The sequence below is a fragment of the Mustela lutreola genome, chromosome 12 (assembly GCF_030435805.1).
Source record: "Mustela lutreola isolate mMusLut2 chromosome 12, mMusLut2.pri, whole genome shotgun sequence".
In the NCBI taxonomy this organism is placed as follows: Eukaryota; Metazoa; Chordata; class Mammalia; order Carnivora; family Mustelidae; genus Mustela; species Mustela lutreola.
Window position 1 is genome coordinate 36,178,468 of NC_081301.1, and position 21,357 is coordinate 36,199,824.

General features: G+C 37.1%; 1 protein-coding gene across 1 annotated transcript in view; it reads right to left on the reverse strand.

Annotated features, from left to right (window-relative positions):
- Positions 1 to 21,357, reverse strand: part of LOC131812640 (phospholipid-transporting ATPase FetA-like) — a 115,570-nt gene that overhangs the window by 91,521 nt on the left and 2,692 nt on the right. Inside the window, exon 2 of the mRNA XM_059142437.1 lies at positions 16,523 to 16,566. Within this exon, the coding sequence (XP_058998420.1) occupies positions 16,523 to 16,550 (28 nt within the window). The 5' untranslated portion in view covers positions 16,551 to 16,566. The remainder of the gene's footprint in view (positions 1 to 16,522; positions 16,567 to 21,357) is intronic.

Consider the following 21,357-nt stretch of genomic DNA (forward strand, 5'->3'; position numbering starts at 1 on the left):
CCCTGCCCAGTTATTATACATAAAAAATTAGTAAATTTATTAAATATAAAGGTTGGAGAAAGTCTTTAAGTTTATATTTAGCTCTGTCTGAAAACTACATAAACTATAAAAACACAATGAAGTCTGGCAGTGGCATATTTGTGATACCAGCATAGCTGATGACTCTGAGTACTATATTGTCATAGACTGCATGCATAAAATTCATAATTGGCTCTTAGTGAACAAATCTGTCTTTCAGTGAATACAGTTTTTTATCAACAAAGGAACAAACTTCTGCATGTCAGAATTTGAGGATAGGACTCTCACACAGAAGCAGATGTGCTCATCATCCCCTGACTAAAACTAAGACTTTTATTTCCCCCAGACTGTCATACAAAATCATGAAAGCTTTCAAACTATTCCATTAAGGTTTCCCAGAGTGAACTATTATATCCAACCCACAAATCCCTAGTTACTCCAGAAATCAGGCTCCCCCATTCCAATTTATATCACATGAATCTCACCAAAGCTAACAAAAAAAATTTTTTAAAGCAATAGAAGCACATACACAATTAAAAAGGAAGTTTACCCAAATGCTTTCAAGAAGCACAGTCCAAAACTCACCAGGACTCCACATTCTCCCTTTCTTCTCAGTTATAGTCCCCGCTTCATCTCTTTATTTCAATCACAACTACTTTCTGACAGGAAAACACTTCAGGGAAACAAGGATCTTCTTTAATATTCTGGGAGGGGTAGGAGGGTGTTGAAACATATATTTGTCTATGAGACCATTTAGATGACAAAATTTCCTTCTGTTTTCTAACAGGTTCTTGGCTTTGGGAACTTGCTACATTCCTTTGTTGTGGGTTTTCTTTCTTTTTTTCCTCTTCTGTTTTCTCTAAATAGGGAAAGTGAAGTGAGTCTCAGTACCTTGATTTTTAACCTGCTTCTTCCAAAAGTGATTCATAGACCTTGGCCTTTCAACTAACTTGGATTTGGTTTCAGGTGGTTTAAAACAAAAAAACTAAAGATTAATATAAACTTCAAATACAAAATGGGTAGAAAGAAACCCACAAAATACTATAGTTCCTTAGCTGCTGCTTCTATTTTCAAACTCCAGGTCTTCCTCAGGAGTTATCTGCTTCATCTAGAAGGCAGGTTTTATAAAGCAGTTGTGTGCTACAAAAACCCTCTCTTGTCTGCCTAGAGCTTAAAATTGGGTCTGACCAAATAATCTCCTCGAGCTTGTAATTTTGCAGTCTCACAATGTAAACTCCTTATTAAGTAGTAAAATATGTTTTTGGATCATTTATTTTCCTTTTCTTTTAGTCTATGTAAGTAAGTTAATGTTTACTTAGTCTTAACTGTTTTGCACATAAAGGTAGTTAACAAATGTCTGTTGAATGCAATCTTAGAAAGCAGATGTTATGTTCCTTTTTAAACAAATAAAATTTGTTTTATAACTGGAGTCAAGGGCCAGAAAGAACACTGACTAATGGGGAGTTTGAAAACCTCTGTTCTATTCAAAGCTAGATTCCTAAATTATTTGCACCTAAAGCAAATGACTTTTACCTTCACTTTTCTAGATTTTCTTATCTATAATAATAATCACTTCCCTTTCTCATTCATGAAAAAGAAAAAGTATAGCAGGGGTTTTCAAATGGTGTTATGTAGAGCAGGCAGGTTCCTCTGGGCCTGAAATACAGTTAAGGGTAGAGAAGAGCAAGGAGGAAGTAGAGGGCATTTTCTTTCTCTCAACTTGAATAACTCTACATTTATCTGGTATTTTCCTTTATTTTAAGTTAAAAAAAAACCAGTTTCACCTGCTCAAAAGAAGGTTGGAAAATCACCTGGAAACTTCTGGGATAAGTGTTTGAGTAAGTTAAAATGTGTAATTGTAGATGAAACTCAACCTCCAACTAGGGCAAGCACAGTTCAAGGTCCCTTCATAGCCTTTTCTGATGTACCTAAGCCCAGCGTCTATGTGGCCTTGACACCGATTCCCAACAAAAGCTGGAGTTACTAAGAACTATCTGAAGACATTTGCTTCCTTACCAGTCTTTTCTGTCCCATGGCCAGCACATAGTTCATTAAGATACTTGGGCTTTTCTTTATTCTCATGACAATTCATTTCCCTCATTTTTCTTCCCCTACTTCTTTGATTGCTTTGCAATGTGTTGTAGCAGTTAGGCTGACCTAAATTTAAACCCTGGAGCCAACACTTATTAATTATGTGACCTTGGGGTAATGAGATAATCACTCTGAACTTTAGTCTTTCATCTCTCACATGAAGATAATTGCTTCACCTTAGTTGCAAAGACTATATTAAGTATATCAAGCATTTTCTACAGTGCCTTGAACATGGGCTATTCCCCAAAGCATTATTCTCCTCTCTGATGTCTGTGTGTGCTTTTTTGAATCATGATATCAAATCCTCTCTCTGCATCTCTATACCAGGCTCCTAAAACCATCTTTAGTCCCAAATCCATATTGTTAGACATTTCCTCTTAGGAAATGAATCACATAACATAAAGACAGTCATTGTCTTTACATAAAGACAATGTAAAGACATGTAAAGACAATGACTGAAGACATAAAAGAATTACATAACATAAAAGACATAAAAGAGAAACATAACATAAAGACAGTCATTTTCTTTACATAAAGACATGTCTTTATGTGACATGTGATTTATGTTATGTGATTTATATTATGAATCACATAATATAAAGACAATGATTGACAATTAGAATATGATTATCAAGATAATCATGTTCCAAAATGATATTTCTTACTTTCCTGATTTTAACATATCTGTTCTTCTGTCTTACTATTCTAACTTGTTCATGAAATCTAAGAATCACCTTCAGTTCCCCATCTGATTACCTGCCAGATCCTATATATTCTATCTGAGGACCTCTTGAAGGTATTACTTCCTTTCTAATCCTGCTACTATCATCTCAGATTCCTTTTACTTTCCTTCTGGATTCAATATCCTGTTATCTGCTTCTGACTTTAATAAACTATCCGCTGTCACCTTAAAGCAGAACACTGATCATGTCTTCTTCCTGAGCAGGTCAAAACCTGCAGTGGCTCCTCATGGATTACAGAATGAAGTCCAGATATCAGCCACACAGTCAAGATGCTCTCATTTGAACCCTAACTATTCTTTCATCTTTCTTTTCCACTATTTACCTTTATTGAAATTGGCCTATGTACAATTCCCTAAATACAGCCCAGACTTTCCTGCCTCTATGCCACTACTCACACTGTCCCTTCCAAGGGTAATGCCCTTGCTCTGTATCAGTAAAAATCTTTCAAAGGTTATCTTAACAAAGGCAAGCTCAAATTCCATGAATCCATGTAGTTTCTCCCTTTCTCTGATCCAGAAATAATTCCCCCACTTCTCCCAACTGCTATCTTATTTCATTGGTATAATTCTAATAATTTGTTTTTCCTTATGTTATAATTATTTCTTGAATTGTATCTCCTCTATCAGATTGACTGGTGTGAACATGTCTAATTAATTTCTGTGTCTTCTAGAACCCTTGCACAGAGCCTGGCTTCCAAGTAGGGAATTGGCTGAACTTGGAAAAAAAAAAAAAAGAATGAAGGCAAGCAGTAGGTAAAATTATTAAGAATATTAGCCTTTCTGAAAAATACAAGTTATAAGATGTCTCTTGTGATAACTTCATCAAGACAAGTGCTATAAAGCATACAAACACTTTGTCAGGTGATGTTTAAAATCAGCTCTGGGATCTGTACATCTCTTAGTTAAAATCAATCCAAATTAACTTAGCTTAATTATTGTAGCTGCCTTACTTTATTACACATGTGGCAGCCTTGAAGTGGAGAGGGTCTGCAACTCACAGAATCCAAAATCATAAGTCGTGAGGAATTTTCTGGGCCCCACATGTCAGTTTTCTGCTAGTGATCTGTGCTCTACTACTCTACTTTACGGCAGAAGGCAGAATTTTCCTAATGCTACCAGGTCAACAAGCTGTGGGAGTTGAAGACACTCCAGTATTAATTAGGTTCCCTGCTCTCATGTCCCCAGGAAATGCTGGCTTTGAGACTAAACTAGGAACATACCTGGATCATAGTGCCAAATGGAGTTGTCAAGTGGTTTTCTCATATCATAAGGGGTTTTATTGGATCTAAGCAGAATCATTGAATGACCAGGGTGAACTAAATTAAACTAAGCCCAGGTAAAAATAATTACTTTCAGAATTGCTCTCTACTTCCACCAGTAATGTCTGTGCTGGGAGCCACCCTGGAACCTGGAGAGCCTCTCAGAGTTACTCTGATGCTGGAAATTACAGAATTTCACAACTAAAAAGGGACTGGGAGATACCTAATTCATCCTTCCATCCAGAGCAGTCATTCCTTGTGTTTAGCAACCCTGACTAAGTCCCATAAATAATTCCAGTATAGAAGAAATCACTCTCTCAAGATGGTCTCTACATTTTCAGACAGCTCTACCTATAAATTCCTTTATTCATTAAATTTCTCCTGAGTCCTATAAGCCCTGGAGGCAAGCAAGAGCCAAAAGAAAGCCTCCGTAAGTTCTATCTTTATCTCTTCCCAGCTGGTGAATACTGAGATAAACACCCAGTCCTTGAGTGTGCTACTTAATATAGTATCATCCTCATCTTCCAGCATATGATAATTGTGGTAACCAAACAGGTGTTCAGGGTCCTGATCCCTAAAATCTGTCTGATCTACTTATTTACTGAATAAGCAGCAGCCAATAAAATGATTTATGAGCACTTTACTAGTTTCTCAGCATAGATCTAGGACACTTTGGCTTTGCTGCTTAAATGCACTCCACTCCAAGCTTATCCAACTTCAAATCCTTTTAGGGATTTCAATTTTCCAATTTATCTTTAGAGATTTCCAACATAACTACTGGTATTCACTCTATATATTTTCCTTCTATTCCAACAATTCCAAATCACATGATATCACCCAGATAACGTTGTCTAAAGCAAGGGTAACAGTTCTGACAAAAGATTGAGCAGGTGGGCAACTCCACCTAACAGAAAATCACGACAATCCCTGAATTTCAATAACTACTGATGGGTCATGCTTAGTGGTTAGTTTTATAGTTGATCTCAAGAAGCTGTGTTATGTTTGATAGGGAAGCTATAGTACCCGAAAAAGGTATATACAGAATTGGGAAACCAGATTTTAAACATACTCACCAAGCCCTTGAAAGGCAGTTAACAAGAATCAACATTAATAAATGCTTAACCCATCTATGGAAATATTCCTAAAGTAATCTGTTTAAGAGATGATAGGGGCACCTGGGTGGCTTAGTCAGTTGGGTGTCTGACCCTTGATTTTGGCTCAGGTAATGATGTTAGGGTCATGTTCCACACTGAGTGTGGAGTATGGAGCCTGCTTGGGATTCTCTCTCTCCCTCTTCCTCCCCCCCCCCCCCGCCACCACAAATATAAATCAATAAATAAGCAAGCTGGTAAGATTAAAGTACAGTCTAAATACATTTCACACAGAGCTTAGGGTTCCTCTCTAGAGAGGAAGCCATGAAGTTAAAATAGAGCTAATCTAAGAGAGGCTCTACTCTTTAAAACTAACATGTTGGTCAGGAGAGAGTGAAGGAATGACAGTTTTTAGAAGAGAAAATATTGAAACATTTATCACTGTTTTCAGCTCTTGCCTAGGGAAAGGCTTCTCTCATTATAATACCTAACAGAGTTATTTGGAAAGAAATATCATTGGATATTTATCTAATATAATGATTAGAACAGAAAAGACTACGAGAGTACATTCAGTTCTCTTTGCTGTGATTCTGGGATCTCTAACTTGTTCTCCTGGGTAGAGCTGGCCATGAGAAAACAATGTCCTGGATGCTATTAGATTTTCCATGTTGAACTTCCAACTTAGCGGTCTTGTTGATAAATTATTCTTGCTAGAAAGAAAGGAGTGAATTGATCTCCTGCGACCTGGTCACTCCTAAGACAGGCTATATATTGAACTTGTGAACTTATAAAGCTTAGATTGGTGAGGACCACCTGAAGATGCAGATTTGAGAGGTCCAACTCTAGCAGTCTACTGTCTCAGTCTTGTTCCTTAACCTCTTTACCATATTTTGTCAAACTCAATGACTAGAGATTCATAAGATCTAAGATTTCAATCAAACCTGTTTGGACTACTCTGAGTCTTATCTGTACATGAGAAGGCTGGACAAGAAAATTTCCACTGCCCCTCCCTTACACTCTTAGGACTATTCCATGACTCTAGAAATTATAGAAATAATAAGATTTTGGTAGGTACCCAGTCACAAAATAAATTTATAATGAAATAGCCTTCCTAGATACTTATAATAATCACTAAGAAAAATAATAGAAAAAGTACCACTTAAATGGCAACAAAATTTAAAATATCTATGAATAAACCTAACAATAAATTCATTTAACAAATTAAGTCTATATGAAAAGATACAAATTTTACTGAGGGCCACAGAAGAAGACCTGAATTAGTAAAGAAATACCATGTTCCTGGATAAGGAGACTCAACACTGCAAAAATACAAATTATCCTCCAGATTAATCTATAAATCTAATGTGATCACAGTCATTATTCAATAATTGAAAAGTATAAATAATTAAAAATGTGTCTGTAAAGAGACTATTCATTCACTACCTCTTTCAAACAGGATTTCCTAGAGCAGGTGGAAATTCATGAGTCCTTTGAATAAAGGGAAATATCTGTATACTTTTTGAGGTCAAAACCCATAACTTACATTGTTTAATACATCATCAAGCCTAGTATATATATATATATATATATATATATATATATATATATATATATATATAAATACTGCAAGCCTGGCATTCTCAGATTCAATATTTATATATTTCAGGAGCAACCTTGAAAGCTCACAATACCTTGAAAATCACTATAGAGTGATTTTACTGAAGCATAAATCTCAATTGGATGCTCTGGTGGGGTGCAATACTCATTAAGGTAGTGGGTGAATGTACCCAACTCCTTAGGATTTTCATCTCAAAGACTTTTGTCTACTTGCTATCATTTATGTAGTAATTTTCATTTATGAGCCAGAGGTTACCTATATTTTCAATTACATTTTATTTAAACTATTTTTATTCAATCATATTATATTCTATGGGAGGAATTATATATGAAAATTATATTTCACAAACAGTGATACCTGAAAATCTCATTCATTAATGGACACACATGCACACATACATGGTAGTCTGTTGGTCATATGATTCTGAAGAAACAGCAAGAGTGTGACAAGTTCAAAGTGGGTAAAAAAAAGTAGCTAGGGATAAATGTTCAAGGATCAAAAAGGAAGTGCAGATTGGAAGAGATGAAAGGAGAATGCAGAAGCTTATTGAAGTTTAAATGAAATGAATAAAATTATAAAATGAATAAAATTATAAATTCATTTAACAAATTAAGTATTACATTAAGAGCTAGGGAATATAGGAAAGAATCACACAACATCCTTCTCACTGCTGTGAAGAAATTCACTGTCTGGTAGAGAAGACATATGAGTTAAAAATTGCTCTATAGTGTAGTGGATAGTATGATAGAGGTAAGGATAGGGTGTCATGGAAGTGCAAAAGAAGAGTATCTAAACCAAATTGTGGGGATCAGGTAAAGTTTCTTGGAGCAGATCCTCTGCTGAGCCTTAGAGCATAAATATAAGTTAACTTAATGAATATGTGAGACAGAATTTTCCAGGCAGGGCTGAGGAACAACATATGGAAGGTCATGGAGTGGAGGACATTGCAGAATGCCATTAAATACTTAAAAAGTTAACACAATGTTTTGAAACTTATGATTTAAAGATACATCAGTGTGAAGTGTAGTCTGAGTGATGGCCAGAAAATGAGTTGAGATGCTACTACTGTAATCCAGAGGAAAAATAATAAATAGGTGAATAAATAGGCATTGGCAATGGCAAGGTTGTGAAGGGGTTACATTTGACAGTTATATGAGATAAAATTCAAGAAAGTGGAATTTATCTTGTTGAATTCACTTAAGTCCAAGATCTGGACTTCAGTTTTTAGGCTCAGAAACCTGGTTTTGGCTCTTTACTGAGATAGAATATCTAATTCAAACTAACATTAAAAAGGGGTCAGAGGCTGATGTAAAACCAGAATGCTAGATTATGATTTGCAATGAAATAGATTAACTATCATAATAATGATAATATTTGCTTTGGCATGAAGTTCAGACATTTTCTCCTTGTAAAAAGATACACAGAAGAAATGAGACATAATCAGAAAGAAAGATGTTTGATGAACTTAGAATTTGAGGTAGGGAAATTAAATTGGATGTTTCAAAGGTTTAATAGCATCAGGCCATAGATAGGAGATAGAAATATCCAACTCAGTTGGCTACATTCTTTTCCTGGGACAGCTACAACCGTAGTATGCCTCTCAACGTCCTGTTTCTATATTGCTACTCTATGCCTCTCAATGTCCTGTTTCTATGTTGCTACTGCTAACCAACAGTCCTTCAATGAATATTCTTGAGATAAATATCTATTTTTTTTTAAAGATTTTATTTATTTATTTGACAGGGACACACAGAGAGAGATAACACTGCACGGGGAGTGGGAGAGGGAGAAGCAGGCTTCCCGCTGAGCATGGAGCCTGATGTGGGGCTTGATCCCAGGACTCTGGGACCATTACCTGAGCTGAAGGCAGCCGCTTAACTGACTGAGCCACTCAGGTGCCCCTTGAGATAAATATCTTTAGTCAAGTCTTAATTTGTCCAGATTTCCTTTTTAAGGTTATTTTTGATAACTCTGCCTTGATATATATTCATGTTTCAATTTAATTCTCAGTCACAAGTCTAATTTCCCTTATTTCCAAGTTCGTAGAGATGGTAGAGTAACAACTGACCTCTCTGTCACTATTTACTTTCTACAAACTCCAGGTGAAAGTTGAAAGACAGTGAGATAGTGAGGGAAATGGGTAGGATCCAAACAAAATGTGGTTTACAAAGAGAAGGCTCCCAAACGTGCCTGGCTGGCTCAATAGATACAGCATGCAACTCTTGATCTCAGGGCTGTGAGTTAAGCCCCACGTAGGCTGTAGAGATACTTAAAACAAAACAAAACAAAAACCCAAAACAACAACAACAAATAAAGAAAAGATTCTTAAGGGCAATTAACCCTACCATAGGCTGAATATGTAAAATTCATCACTTAAATGAATCAAATCCTGACATTTTACCCCTGAGCCATCTGAAGAGATTGTCTTTCATATAGTTATTTAGCCAGAATCCTTGTCAGAATATACTTTATTTATATTAACACATCTATCATTTATTTAATACCCACAATGTTCCGGTACCAGGAACTATGGGGAAAGTGGAAATTACCAACATATAATCCCTAATCTTACAGAGCTCACGATTTAGAAGGACAGACAGACACATAAAAAAGTAATTACACAACAGCGGGATAATAGAAATAGCTTCAGTTGGAGCACAGAAGACATAGTAATCACTTCTGTTTGGGGAAAAGCAGGATGGGGACAGTAAAGAGTTATGTCACAAAGGACATAATGTCTGTGTGTTGACTCATTATTACCAAAGTTAAACTTGGCAACTGGCTTATTGGAAAGATCTAATTGAATGGATACCTCCACACAGCAGAGGGATTTAAACCACAACTACTAACACTGATCATAAAACACCTCAAATTGTTCTAGCTTTCTCTAAAGTAATGAAGAGATCCTAAAAATTAAATCTATTAAAGTTTACTGTTTAGTTTATTTAAAAGCAATAGAAACAAGTTTGATAAGGGGTACTGTAATATCAAAATCATAGATACAGGATATCATAGTTGCAAAAATGATGGAATCCATGACACCTTATTTTCTTCATTTTCTAATTTAATCTTTAGTCTATTAAATGTTCACTTAGTACCTACTATGTGCATTTTGCAATACATATAAAATCATCATGTTGTAGCTCTTAAACTTACACAATATTATATGTCAATTATATCCCCTCAAAGCTGAGAACAAAAAAAACAAACCAACAAAACCCTACCAGTACATGTTACAGTGAGATATAAAAATGAAGACTGTGAATAGGGAAAGGAATTAGATCCAATGGTACAAATAGATATAATGCAAATAGTCATTGCCTTTAGGGAACTTGGAGGAGGGAATAGTAAACAAAATGCCAAAATGGTTTGGAGGGAAAATAGTTCTTCTAGTTAGAGAAGTCAAGAAGGGTTTAATGGGGAAGATGATATTTGATCTGTGTTTTACAACAGCAGTGTAAATCTTGGTGAAGAATAAATCCAAATATTTTTTTCCATGATAATCAAATAACCTTTTTAAATAAAGATAGGTGTGTAAAGGAAAAACTTCAGCTTTTTCCCTTCATGTATAGGGAAAACCCAGTCTTCCCTACTGTCTCTCCTTTGAGTCATCTTTACTACTCACACAGAACACTTCACCTGACACTTTTGGTCACCAAATGTATGAGGTGGTGGTGGGGCACTTAAAATAATCAAGTCTCTGACAGCACCAGCTGGGTATCCTATAATTTAAGTCAATTCTGACACTAGCTACACTGATATAGTATCAGGTAAGGTACAGCCTTACAAGACTCCCCCATTCCCCAATTTCAGACATTAAACTGTAAGTTGTGCTTCTTACCAACCACCTGTAGATCAGAGGTTCTAATGACCTTCTTCTCAGTTTCAATTAATTTTCTAGAGCAGCTCACTCAGGGAAACATTTATCGGTTTATTAAAGGACATGAGAGAGGATGCAGATGAACAGCCAGATAAAGAGATACAGAGGGCAAGGTCTGAGAGCCTGTGAGCATCTGAGAGCCTGAGAGCAGGAGCATCCACCGCAGTGAAGTTGGGGTACAAACCCAACTCCTTATGTGGTTGCATTTGATAGCCTAGAAGCTTTCTGAACCCCACATGGAATTTTATGGAGGCTTTCTCACGTAGGCATGATCAATTATTAACTCTGTTTCCAGCCCCTCTCCACTCTCTGGAGGATGGGGGGGTAATATAGCGCTGAAAAATTCATGTAGGCCTTACAGAAAAGACTAGACTGAACAACAACTTGAAGTGGACAAAGGAGTTACTCAAAGGCCTATCTGGAGGAAGAGCGTTGCAATCGGAAGGAATAATGAACGAGACCAAAAACTGTTTAAGGAAAAGCAGGAAAGCCAGAGTAGCTGCAACAGCAAGGCAAGGAGCAGACTGGTAGGAGAGATCCGGCAAGGTAGGGGCAGAATATACACAATCTAAAAGGCCAAGCGAGGACCTCGACTTTTTTCTTTTTTTTTTTAACTCAAGTATAATTAACATACAGTGTTACATTAGTTTCAGGTGTATAATGATCCAACAATTCTACACATTACTCAGTGTTCATTACTGTAAGTGTACTCTTGATCCCCTTTATCTGTTTCACCCCTTACCCCACACACCTTCCCTCTGGCAGCCACCCGTTTGTATTTTAGAGCCCTGGGTTATTTGTTGTTGTTTGGTAAGGACCTTGGTTTTCACTGAGTGAAAATGGGAGCCACTGTATATCATTGAGGAACATGCCCTGTTTTGCCATTTATTCAGGCTATCCTTTTGTCCATCAATAGTTAAAGTTTTTTTCATATATGTTTTATGCATTTCATTTTATGCTTAGTCCTAGATATTTTAATATTTTGTTGCTAATATGAATGGAATCTTTCTTGGATTATATTCTCTAATTGGCAATTGCTATTAAGCAAACTGTTGAGGGGTGCCTGGTTGGCTCAGTAGGTCAAGCATCTTATTCTTGATTTCAGCTCCAGTCATGATGTCAGGGTCATGAGATCCAGTCCCGCACAGAGCAGATTCAGATACCAATAACCACCTAAGCTGGGTGTGAAGTTGGTAACCTCCTCATGAAAATTAAGAGAACTCCAGATATATAATTAATATAAAAATCAAGTTTTTCAAAGATTTACTTATTCTAGACAGAGAGGGTGTGTGTGAATGAGTAGTGGGGAAAGCAGAGGGAAAGAATCTCAAGCAAACTCCCTGCTCAGAGTGGGGCTGGATACCTCAAATTTGAGACTAGGACCTGAACGGAAACCAAGAGTTAGTTGTTCAACTGACTGAGCCATCCAGGCACAACTGAACAGGGATTTTTTGTTTTATTTATTTATTTATTTTTAGATTTTATTTATTTAGCGAGAGCAGGCATATGCATGTGCATGAGTAGGAGGCAGGACAAAGGGGAGAAGGGGAGGGAAAGAATCTCAAGCAGATTCCAAGCTGCTCGAGCCCAAGCCCTGAGGATCATGACCTGAGCCAAAACTAAGAGTCTGATGCTTAACTGACAGAGCCACACAGGTGCCTCTTTTCTGTTCTCTTAACACATCCCTCCCTATATACTGGTGCCTTAAAAAGTTCTTAAAATGTACTATAGTATTGTCTCATGGTGTTTTTCCAATTTTTTTGTCCCAAACCTGCTCCACTGCATCTATTAGGATGGCTACTATTAAAGAAAAAAAAAAGTATTGTTAAAGATATGGAGAAATTAGAATTCTTGTGCATTTTTGGTGGGAATGTAAAATGGTGCACTATCACGAAAAACAGTATGGTGAGTCCTCAAAAAATTAAAATTAGAATTACCATACAATCCAGCAATTTCACTTCTAGGCACATACCCAAAAGAACAGAAAGCTGGGGCGCCTGGGTGGCTCAGTGGGTTAAGCCTCTGCCTTCGGCTCAGGTCATGGTCTTGGGGTCCTGGGATCGACTTCCACATCGGGCTCTCTGCTCAGCAGGCAGGGAACCTGCTTCCCCCTCTCTCTCTGCCTACTTATGATCTCTCTCTCTGTCAAATGAATAAATAAAAAATATATATAAAAAAAAGAAGAACAGAAAGCAGGGACTTGGGGTGCCCGGGTGGCTCAGTCAGTTAAGTGGCTGCCTTCAGCTCAGGTCATGATCTCAGGGTCCTGGGATCAAGTCCCACATCGAGCTCGCAGCTCAGTGGAGAACCTGCTTCTCCCTCTGCTTGCTGCTCTGTCTATTTGTGCTATCTGTCTGTCAAATAAATAAATAAAATCTAAAAAACAAAACAAAACAAAACAACACCTCATTGAAAAAGAAAGCAGGGACTTGAAGAGGTATTTGTATACCCATGTTCATGGCACTATTCATAAAAACAAGGAACAGAAGAAACCCAAATGTCCAACAACATAATGGATAAACAAAATGTCTTATATATACATACACTGTAATTCAGTCTTAAAAAGGATATTATGACACATGCTACATCATAGATGAACACAGAGAACATTATGTTGAGTGAAATAAGCCAGTCACAGAAAAGATATACTATATGATTCCACTTTTATGAGGCACCTCTAGTAGTCAAATTCATAGAGACAAAAAGAAAAATGGTAATTGCCAAGAACCAGGGGTTGGAGGAATGGTGAGTTAGTGTTTAATGGATACAGAGTTTCAGTTTAATAAGATGAAAAGAGTTCTGAGATGAATGGTGGTAATGGTTGCCCAACAATGTGAATGGACTTAATGACACTGAACTGTACACTTAAAAATGTTTAAGATGGTAATATTCTAGGGGTGCCTGGGTGGCTCAATTCAGCTTAGGTCATGATCCTGGGCTCTGTTCAGTGGTGAGCCTGCTTCTCCCTCTCCCTCTGCTTGCCACTCCCCCTACTTGTGTGCTCTCTCCCTCTGTCAAATAAATAAGAAAAATCTTTGTAAAAAAAGATGGTAATATTACATGTGTTTTACCAATTCTATTTTTGTTATATTAAAGAAAATTTTAAACCTGTTCCATCAATGTTTGCGTGTTTCTTGTTCCCTCTTTCATTCTGTGAGGCCCAGTTTTTCCTCTGCCTAGGGCTTTGAACTCAACCTTCCTCACTGACCTTTGTTTCCAGTGTTACCTTTTTCTGGGCCTGGAACTCCTTGAGTCCCTCAACATTCACCTTTGCCCAGATTATGGTTTGTTCCACTTTTCTTTGAGCTCTTGTCAGTCTTTTTTTTTTTAAATCCAGTCTTGTTCCTAAGACCCCCAGCATGGGCCAGTCTCACCTATAAAGAAAGATCTCAGAAATAAAGCACACAATTCTAGAGTACAGACTATCTGTATTCCAGGTATAACTATGAACTTAATGCTGTTTAATATAAATTAAGAATTCACATTTATGGAGAATTGTTTGAAGGATATACTGTTTAGCCACTGCTTGGAATCAGTTTGTTTGCTTGTTTTCATTTTCTTTCCTAAGTTTATTTTTTTAGTAATCTCTACACCCAACATGGGGCTTACAACCCTAAGATCAATAGTCATATGTTCTGCCTACTGAACCAGCCAGGACCCTGCCTGGTTTTGTTTTCTGAGCCAAGGCTGAATAAAGAAGCTCTAGAAACTTTGTGAACCTCCTGAAATTGTCTGAAAAAAACCTCTGTGATTTTAAAAGTTCTCAATATACTCTATTATTTATTCCCCCCAGAAAAAGAGTTAAGTATTTCTATATATATTCTAAAATTTGTTATTCCTTGGATTGAAACAGATCATCAAAGCCTTACCTCAACTGGAATATTCTGCCCCAAGCTCAGAATGGGTTACACTGAACAATGCTTTGGCACTATGCCAACAACTTACATGGAAGGACATTAAAAGGAAACAGTCTCAACTCTAAAAATCTGTTTAGGGAACTACCATAAAAACAAAGAGAGCAAAACAAAGATGAGCACAGATCTGCCTGGATATCTCAAGATCTTAACCAGAAAATATGTCTATAAGGCAGAAATACGCTGATGCTATCATGAGACAAGAAGAGATTATGAAAAAGGCCAAGGAAAATGAAATTCCTTATGTAAGAACTGGGTCAAATGTAATGGCAGCACTAAAGGTTCTTCCTTTAGTGAGATTTGGAGAACTACCAATGCAGGTAATAATGGCAATTTTCAGGTAAATGTATATAACATTTACATATACATTGAGTATACCTAAGTTAAAGAAAGGTTCAAACTGGGACGCCTGGGTGGCTCAGTTGGTTGGACAACTGCCTTCGGCTTAGGTCATGATCTCGGAGTCCCGGGATCGAGTCCCGCATCGGGCTCCCAGCTCCACGGGGAGTCTGCTTCTCTCTCTGCCCTTCTCCTCACTCATGCTCTCTCTCCCTGTCTCTCTCTCAAATAAATAAATAAAATCTTTAAAAAAAAAAAAAAAAAAAAAAAGAAAGGTTCAAACTATAAAAGATATCATGTGAAATTTTTAGCAATTCTCCCTTTCCAATTTCAGGATAATTCTCTTTAATGTAACTCTCACATTCCTTGATTTAGCTAAAATCCATCTACCCATTCTTCAAAGCTCAGCTTTAAATATATATATATATATTTTATATATTCTATATATATATATAAATTTTAATTATATATTATATATAAAAATAAATGTACTTAAAATTTTAAAAATTATATACATATATATGGGGGGGCTCCAATGTATTTTGGCTCCACACCCAATGAGGGACTTGAACTCATGACCCAATGATTAAGAATCTCATACTTTACTGACTGAGCCAGCTAGGTGCCCAGTCAGCTTTTAAAATTATGAAAACAAATACAGTTCAAGTCGAATTCCTTTTGTTTCACTAAAATGAAAACCACCCTCTCTCCTCAAACACACACATGCATAGCTTTTTTTTAAAGATTTTATTTATTTGACAAACAGAGATCACAGGTAGGCAGAGAGGCCAGCAGAGAGAGAGGAAGGGAAGCAGGCTCCCTGCTGAGTAGAGAGCCTGATGTTGGGCTTGATCCCAAGACTCTGGAATCAGGACCCGAGTTGAAGGCAGAGGGTTAACCCACTGAGCCACCCAGGCACCCCACATGCATAGCTCTTTTACTCTTTTTAAAATTTTTCATAAGCATATCCACAAAGAACTATGACAAAAAGTTTTCCTTTTGTTGGAGGGAAACTGCCCTCTAAGAAAAATACTCAGGGGTGCCTGGGTGGCTCAGTCATTAAGTGTCTGCCCTAGTCAGGCTCCCAGCTCAGCAGGGAGACTGATTCTCCCTCTCCAACTCTCCCTGCTTGCGTTCCATCTCTAGACTCTCTCTTCAAATAAATAAATAAAATCTTCCAAAATAATGTAATTAAAAAAAAGTTTTTTAAACCCACGTAAACATTACTGTCTATGTGAATTAATGGGAACTAGTATCATCAGTGGTTCTAGCCAAAGACTTTCTACAATAGTCTCAAGTTCAATTTTAAATTTTTTTCCCTCCCACCTTTGCAGCAAAAATAGTCTCAAAGCCAGGTCAGAGGAAGTCAAGTCTGTGTACTCCCCTAAGAAGTTTTTTCAGAGATTCAAAATTGCAAGAAGCTTCTTGGTGGACTTTAGTTCAATCATTAATGAGTGCTCTGAGAGCACAGCAACCAATTTCCTGGCTTTGTGGTTAAAAGTGGTACAGTATAGTAGTTAAGTAAGATGTTAACCTCGAGAATCTCACCAGATATAAGGTGAGCACTTACCTGAAATAAAACATTTTATGTATTTCATTTCAGAGAAACACCACCTAAGGATAAAAGAAAAACTTATCAGTCCAGGCCCTGCTGACATAATACTTATTATTTATCAAAAGTTACTGTGTGTTGGAAACTTTACTATGCTTTACCAAGATCATTTTATTTAATTTTCACTAAAACCTGGGCCTAGAAATAGGATATTATTCTTTCCCACAGATGAAAAACCTGGGCCTAAGATTAAGTCTTGCTCAGGGTCATAAAATCAGAGAGCGGTAGAGTTACAGTGGGTAGAGATTTGAATCCCTGCTTGTCTGGATGCTCTTTATCACAATTTTTATCCTCTCTCTTGTAGACTTCGCCACAGATGAAGAGATGACTGTCAAGTGCATTTCTAGGGCAGTAACTGAGAACTGTGGTCAAATAGAGTAGAATGTGAAGTCTTAAATGCCCACATGCTACTCTTTGGTAGCTCTGGCATTGAGCTCAGAAGAAAATCCTCTATTCCACTATGTCTCCACATTTCAGCAGCCCCTTTTTCTTTAGACTGAGAACCTCTTAGAGCAATCATTCCCAAAAGCATGGTCCATGAACAAATTATTTCAAAAACATGAAAAGCCTTTGAGAAAAATACAGACACCTGGCCCCTACTCTAGATGTACTGACACAGAATCTCTGGGAGGGGTGGCAACAAGAAACCCAGGAGATCTTTTTGCCTATTAAATTTTAGACTATTCATTGCCTTGCAGCAAAAGAGCTAGCGTAATCAGCAGGAGGTAAGTTGAAAGCTAGCCTCCATTATAATCAGTCTGACGCTGGGTCAGATTGGTGTTAAGAAAAAGATAGGACAGAGATCTTGTGAGAAGGCGTAAGGTCATAACATTGTTTTGCAGCTGAAAGAGATCTTGAAAATGGTCTATTCCACTGTTTTTCTAATAGTGTTTTATGAAGCTTTAGGAGTTCTAAAATGGGATATGAGAAAAAAGGAGCGGCAGTCAGAGCTTAAAGTCTTAAAAAAATGACTGCAGAAGCTTTACTGGTAACCTGGAATTTTGTGTAAGACTGTACCTGAATACTAGTTTTGCTGATTTAAACAAACAAAACAAATCTTGGCTGCAAAAGAGAAGAAAAAATTCTCAAGGCCCAGCATGCATCCCAAACTAATTAAATCAAACATATGCTAGTTTGTTCCAGATAACAGCATTTTTCGATACCAAGTGATTGCAATGTATAACCAAGAGTGAGAACCACCATACCAATTTGCCCTGTGCTTCCTCGTTTGAGATAAAAGAAAATCAAGACCCAAAGAATTTAAAGGCAATCAGGATTGAAACCAGCATCTTGACTTCTAGCTCACCATACTGTGTTCTCACCACAATCCAGAATAAACTAATATTCCTCTAAACTTGAGGGCATATAAATCAAGATTATTATGTAACCTCACATTTACAGAGTTCTCTGGACTTTTAAAGAGTACTTTATATGTATTCTCTTTTTAGATTCTTATATACTGGGAAGTAGGCAGGGCAAAACTATATCTGTCTCAGAATGAGAAAAACAGAGGTCAGTTAAGATAACTCAAAGTGGCTTAGAACCCTAACCCTAATTAATCTTCTAACTTCTGGATTAAATACATCCAATTTGGCAAGTGTTTGTGTGCCTAGTATGTGTTAAAACATGGTCAAAGATAAGACATCATCCATGCCCTCAATTAGTGTACAATTTTCTTAGAAAAACAGAAATAACTAAAATCCTGTGCAGTATGGCTTATCCCTTGGACTAACAGAAGCTGAAAACACTGCCTGATTGCCCTCGATAACAAAATCCAATTCTCTTCAAATTCAGTCTGTGGCTTCTACTTTCTTTCTGACTATGGCAACTAATGTTAGGGAACTCAAAGGACTTGTATATAGCTATTGTATCTCTAGGCAAGGCCACGTAGCTGAAAAATGTCTTGATGCGGTAGAGAAGAGAGAAGGGTGCAATTTCAGTGAGGTTCATTTCATAATCTCTGAAGCCAAGGCTATTACTTAGCAAAAGACTGGGAGGTCCCAAAATAAAGGACTGGATGGATAAGAAAGAATATTCACATAAATAATTATTTCCTTTTCCAATGCATTTTAATAGCTTGACAGTTTGTAATTTATGTTGAAGATAAATACTATAAACCAAGGAGGAAAATAACATGTAGGGAATAGTATTTGTATTAGTAATCAGAGTGGTGGAGAAGGTCACAGATAGACAAGAATGTTCAGTCAAGTTTTTTCATGAGGAACTCATCAGACATTGCAAAATGTTGCCATCCATATTTTACCAAATAAAAGATAAAGAAAGAACAGGACACCATGTTTTATTTATAAACTGAAACAAGTTGGCCAGGAATGGTCTATCACAGTTGTTCTCAAACTTTAATTTTCATCAGAATCACCTGGAAGCTGGGTCCCATGAGTTTCTGATTCACCAGGTCTGAGGTAAGGCCCAACAATTTACATTTCTTACAAATTCAGGTGATGCTGATGCTGATGCTGTTGGTTCAGATCCCGTACTTTGAGAACTACTGGTTTATCATAAAGTCCACAATATATAGATAACACAGGCATGCACACATGCTTGTTGCAAATTATGACAACTTAGTCAATTCTCTATTGTTGCCCTTGTAAATGATACTCTCCAATACCTAATGGCCAAAAATAAGATTAAATCAGGAAGAAGTTAGGGTAAACTACTTAATTAGACCATCTATTTAAAAGTACAAACGAATGAGTTTATGAAATGAATGTTTGGGTATTTGACAAAGGCAACAAGTGAGGTATATGCAACAACTAGGAAATGACATCGCCCTTTAAAAGCCTTTACTTAATCTTGAAGAAGACATCAATTTTATTTCTTGTATTTAAGAGAAGACCCTTTGGACTTCTCACTTTCTTAAATGTTACCCAAGGTCCTATCCTCATTCTTTTCTCATTACTCACTTTCCTTGAGTTTTCTTAATCACTTCCATACCCCCCAACACCAGCTTCATATACTATATACATCATTTGCTAGTAACTTTGTTAAGGTTAAGAAATTCCTTTGAGAATCTGATTAATGCCCTTTCTTCATAAAAATAAACATACACACTGGGGCACCTGGGTGGTTCAGTCAGTTAAGCATCTGCCTTCTACTCAGGTCATGATCTCAAGGTCATAGGAATTGAGTCCTGCTCAGTGGGGAGTCTGCTTCTCCCTCTGTCCACCCCCACCTTGTGTGCTCTTTCTCTCTCTCAAATAAATACATAAAATCTTTTAAAAAAATAAACATACACACCTATATACATTTTACATCCAATTCAAGATGAGATTTTTTCATTCAGGTCCATAGGCCCCAGATTAAGAACCCCCTATGTACTAATGATTCCAAAATCTATATCCTTCAGTCTGAATTTTTATTTTGAGCTTCAGTATTACATATCCAAAGAGCTACTTAACATCTGTTTTTGGATGTCACACGAGTCTCAAAATCTACAGGTACTGAGGAATGATTGCTTAATATGGATGGGGTTTCCTTTTGGGGTGATGAAAAGGGTCTGGAATAAGCATTAGTGATGGTTGTACAATACTGTGAATATACTTAATGTATATTGTGGTTAAATTTTTGTATGGTTAAAGTAGTAAGTTTCACATAATGAGTATTTTCCCACAATTAAAAAAAATCTACATTTACAAAACTGAAATAATCTCTATTCATCTCTCACACACCTAGAAGCTGTGCTTTCTCTTGTATTTCCGGTCTTTGAATATCAGTTACTAGTCTAGCCATTCACCTAGTGGCCCAAGCCAGAAACCTGAGTCATCTTTGACAATGTTCTCTTTCACTGTCCCATTTGTAATTAATTAGGAAGTTCTGCTTCCTCCCTCATTAAACAGTAAACTCGGGATAGTCATCTACTTCTTCTATCCTCAAAAGCTTCTACCTAAGTTCAGGCTACTGCTACTAACTGCAGAGTCTCCAGTGTTGTACCTGCCCCGCCCTTCACAGAATCCTCACAATCATCCTGGGACAAAGGCATTACTATCCTCATTTCACAGCTAAGGAGACTAAGACTTAAAGTGGATTTTGAATTTGAACTTAGGTAATTCTTAGTAAGAGTTCAGAGTGGTGACTTTTCCTTCCCTAGATCCCTTGTATACTGGTTATTCTGTGTACTGTGTCTTCCCCTACCCGATTCCCTCTGCCCTATTTGGGAAGATGACCTCTCTGAACTACATCATCCAGATTACCTTACCCCTAGGCTTGTTTGGATTTTGCCAATAGAAAGTACTAGCTGGAGACATGAGAGCAGGAAGAGAGAAAGATTAGAGCATTTATTTCTTTACTTCATTTCTGCTTATAGCAACTGTTTAGCCCTTCTGGCCACAGCTCTTGTCAGGCAGTCGTCTTCCAGATTGTAGTTGTAGGTGGTCTCTAGTAACAACACTCCTTCCCCTTTCCCCCGGGGCCTAGGAGTCCTACTAACTTGCCACTGTTGATGTGTTTCAACATTTCTTTCTAGTTCCTGTGAATACTGATCGTATTTCTGTAAACAATCCTTTGGTTAAACTCTTCATTTAAACCCTTTTGAATGCACCAGCTATTTTTCTGCAAGGATTCTGACTGATAAACTAGGAAAATAAAACAAAAAAATGGCATGTTGTTGCACTTTGATTCCTTCAATTTCTAGTATCTGTAATATTAAAGAAGGAGTCTCCTTTCCCTCTGATCTAAAGTTTCCCATCCTTCTGGGACTCCCTAGTCTTCTAAGAAGCTTCTCTAAAATACCGTTACCTACAAAAAAACACTGTTGTTGCCACTATTGTGCCATGTGG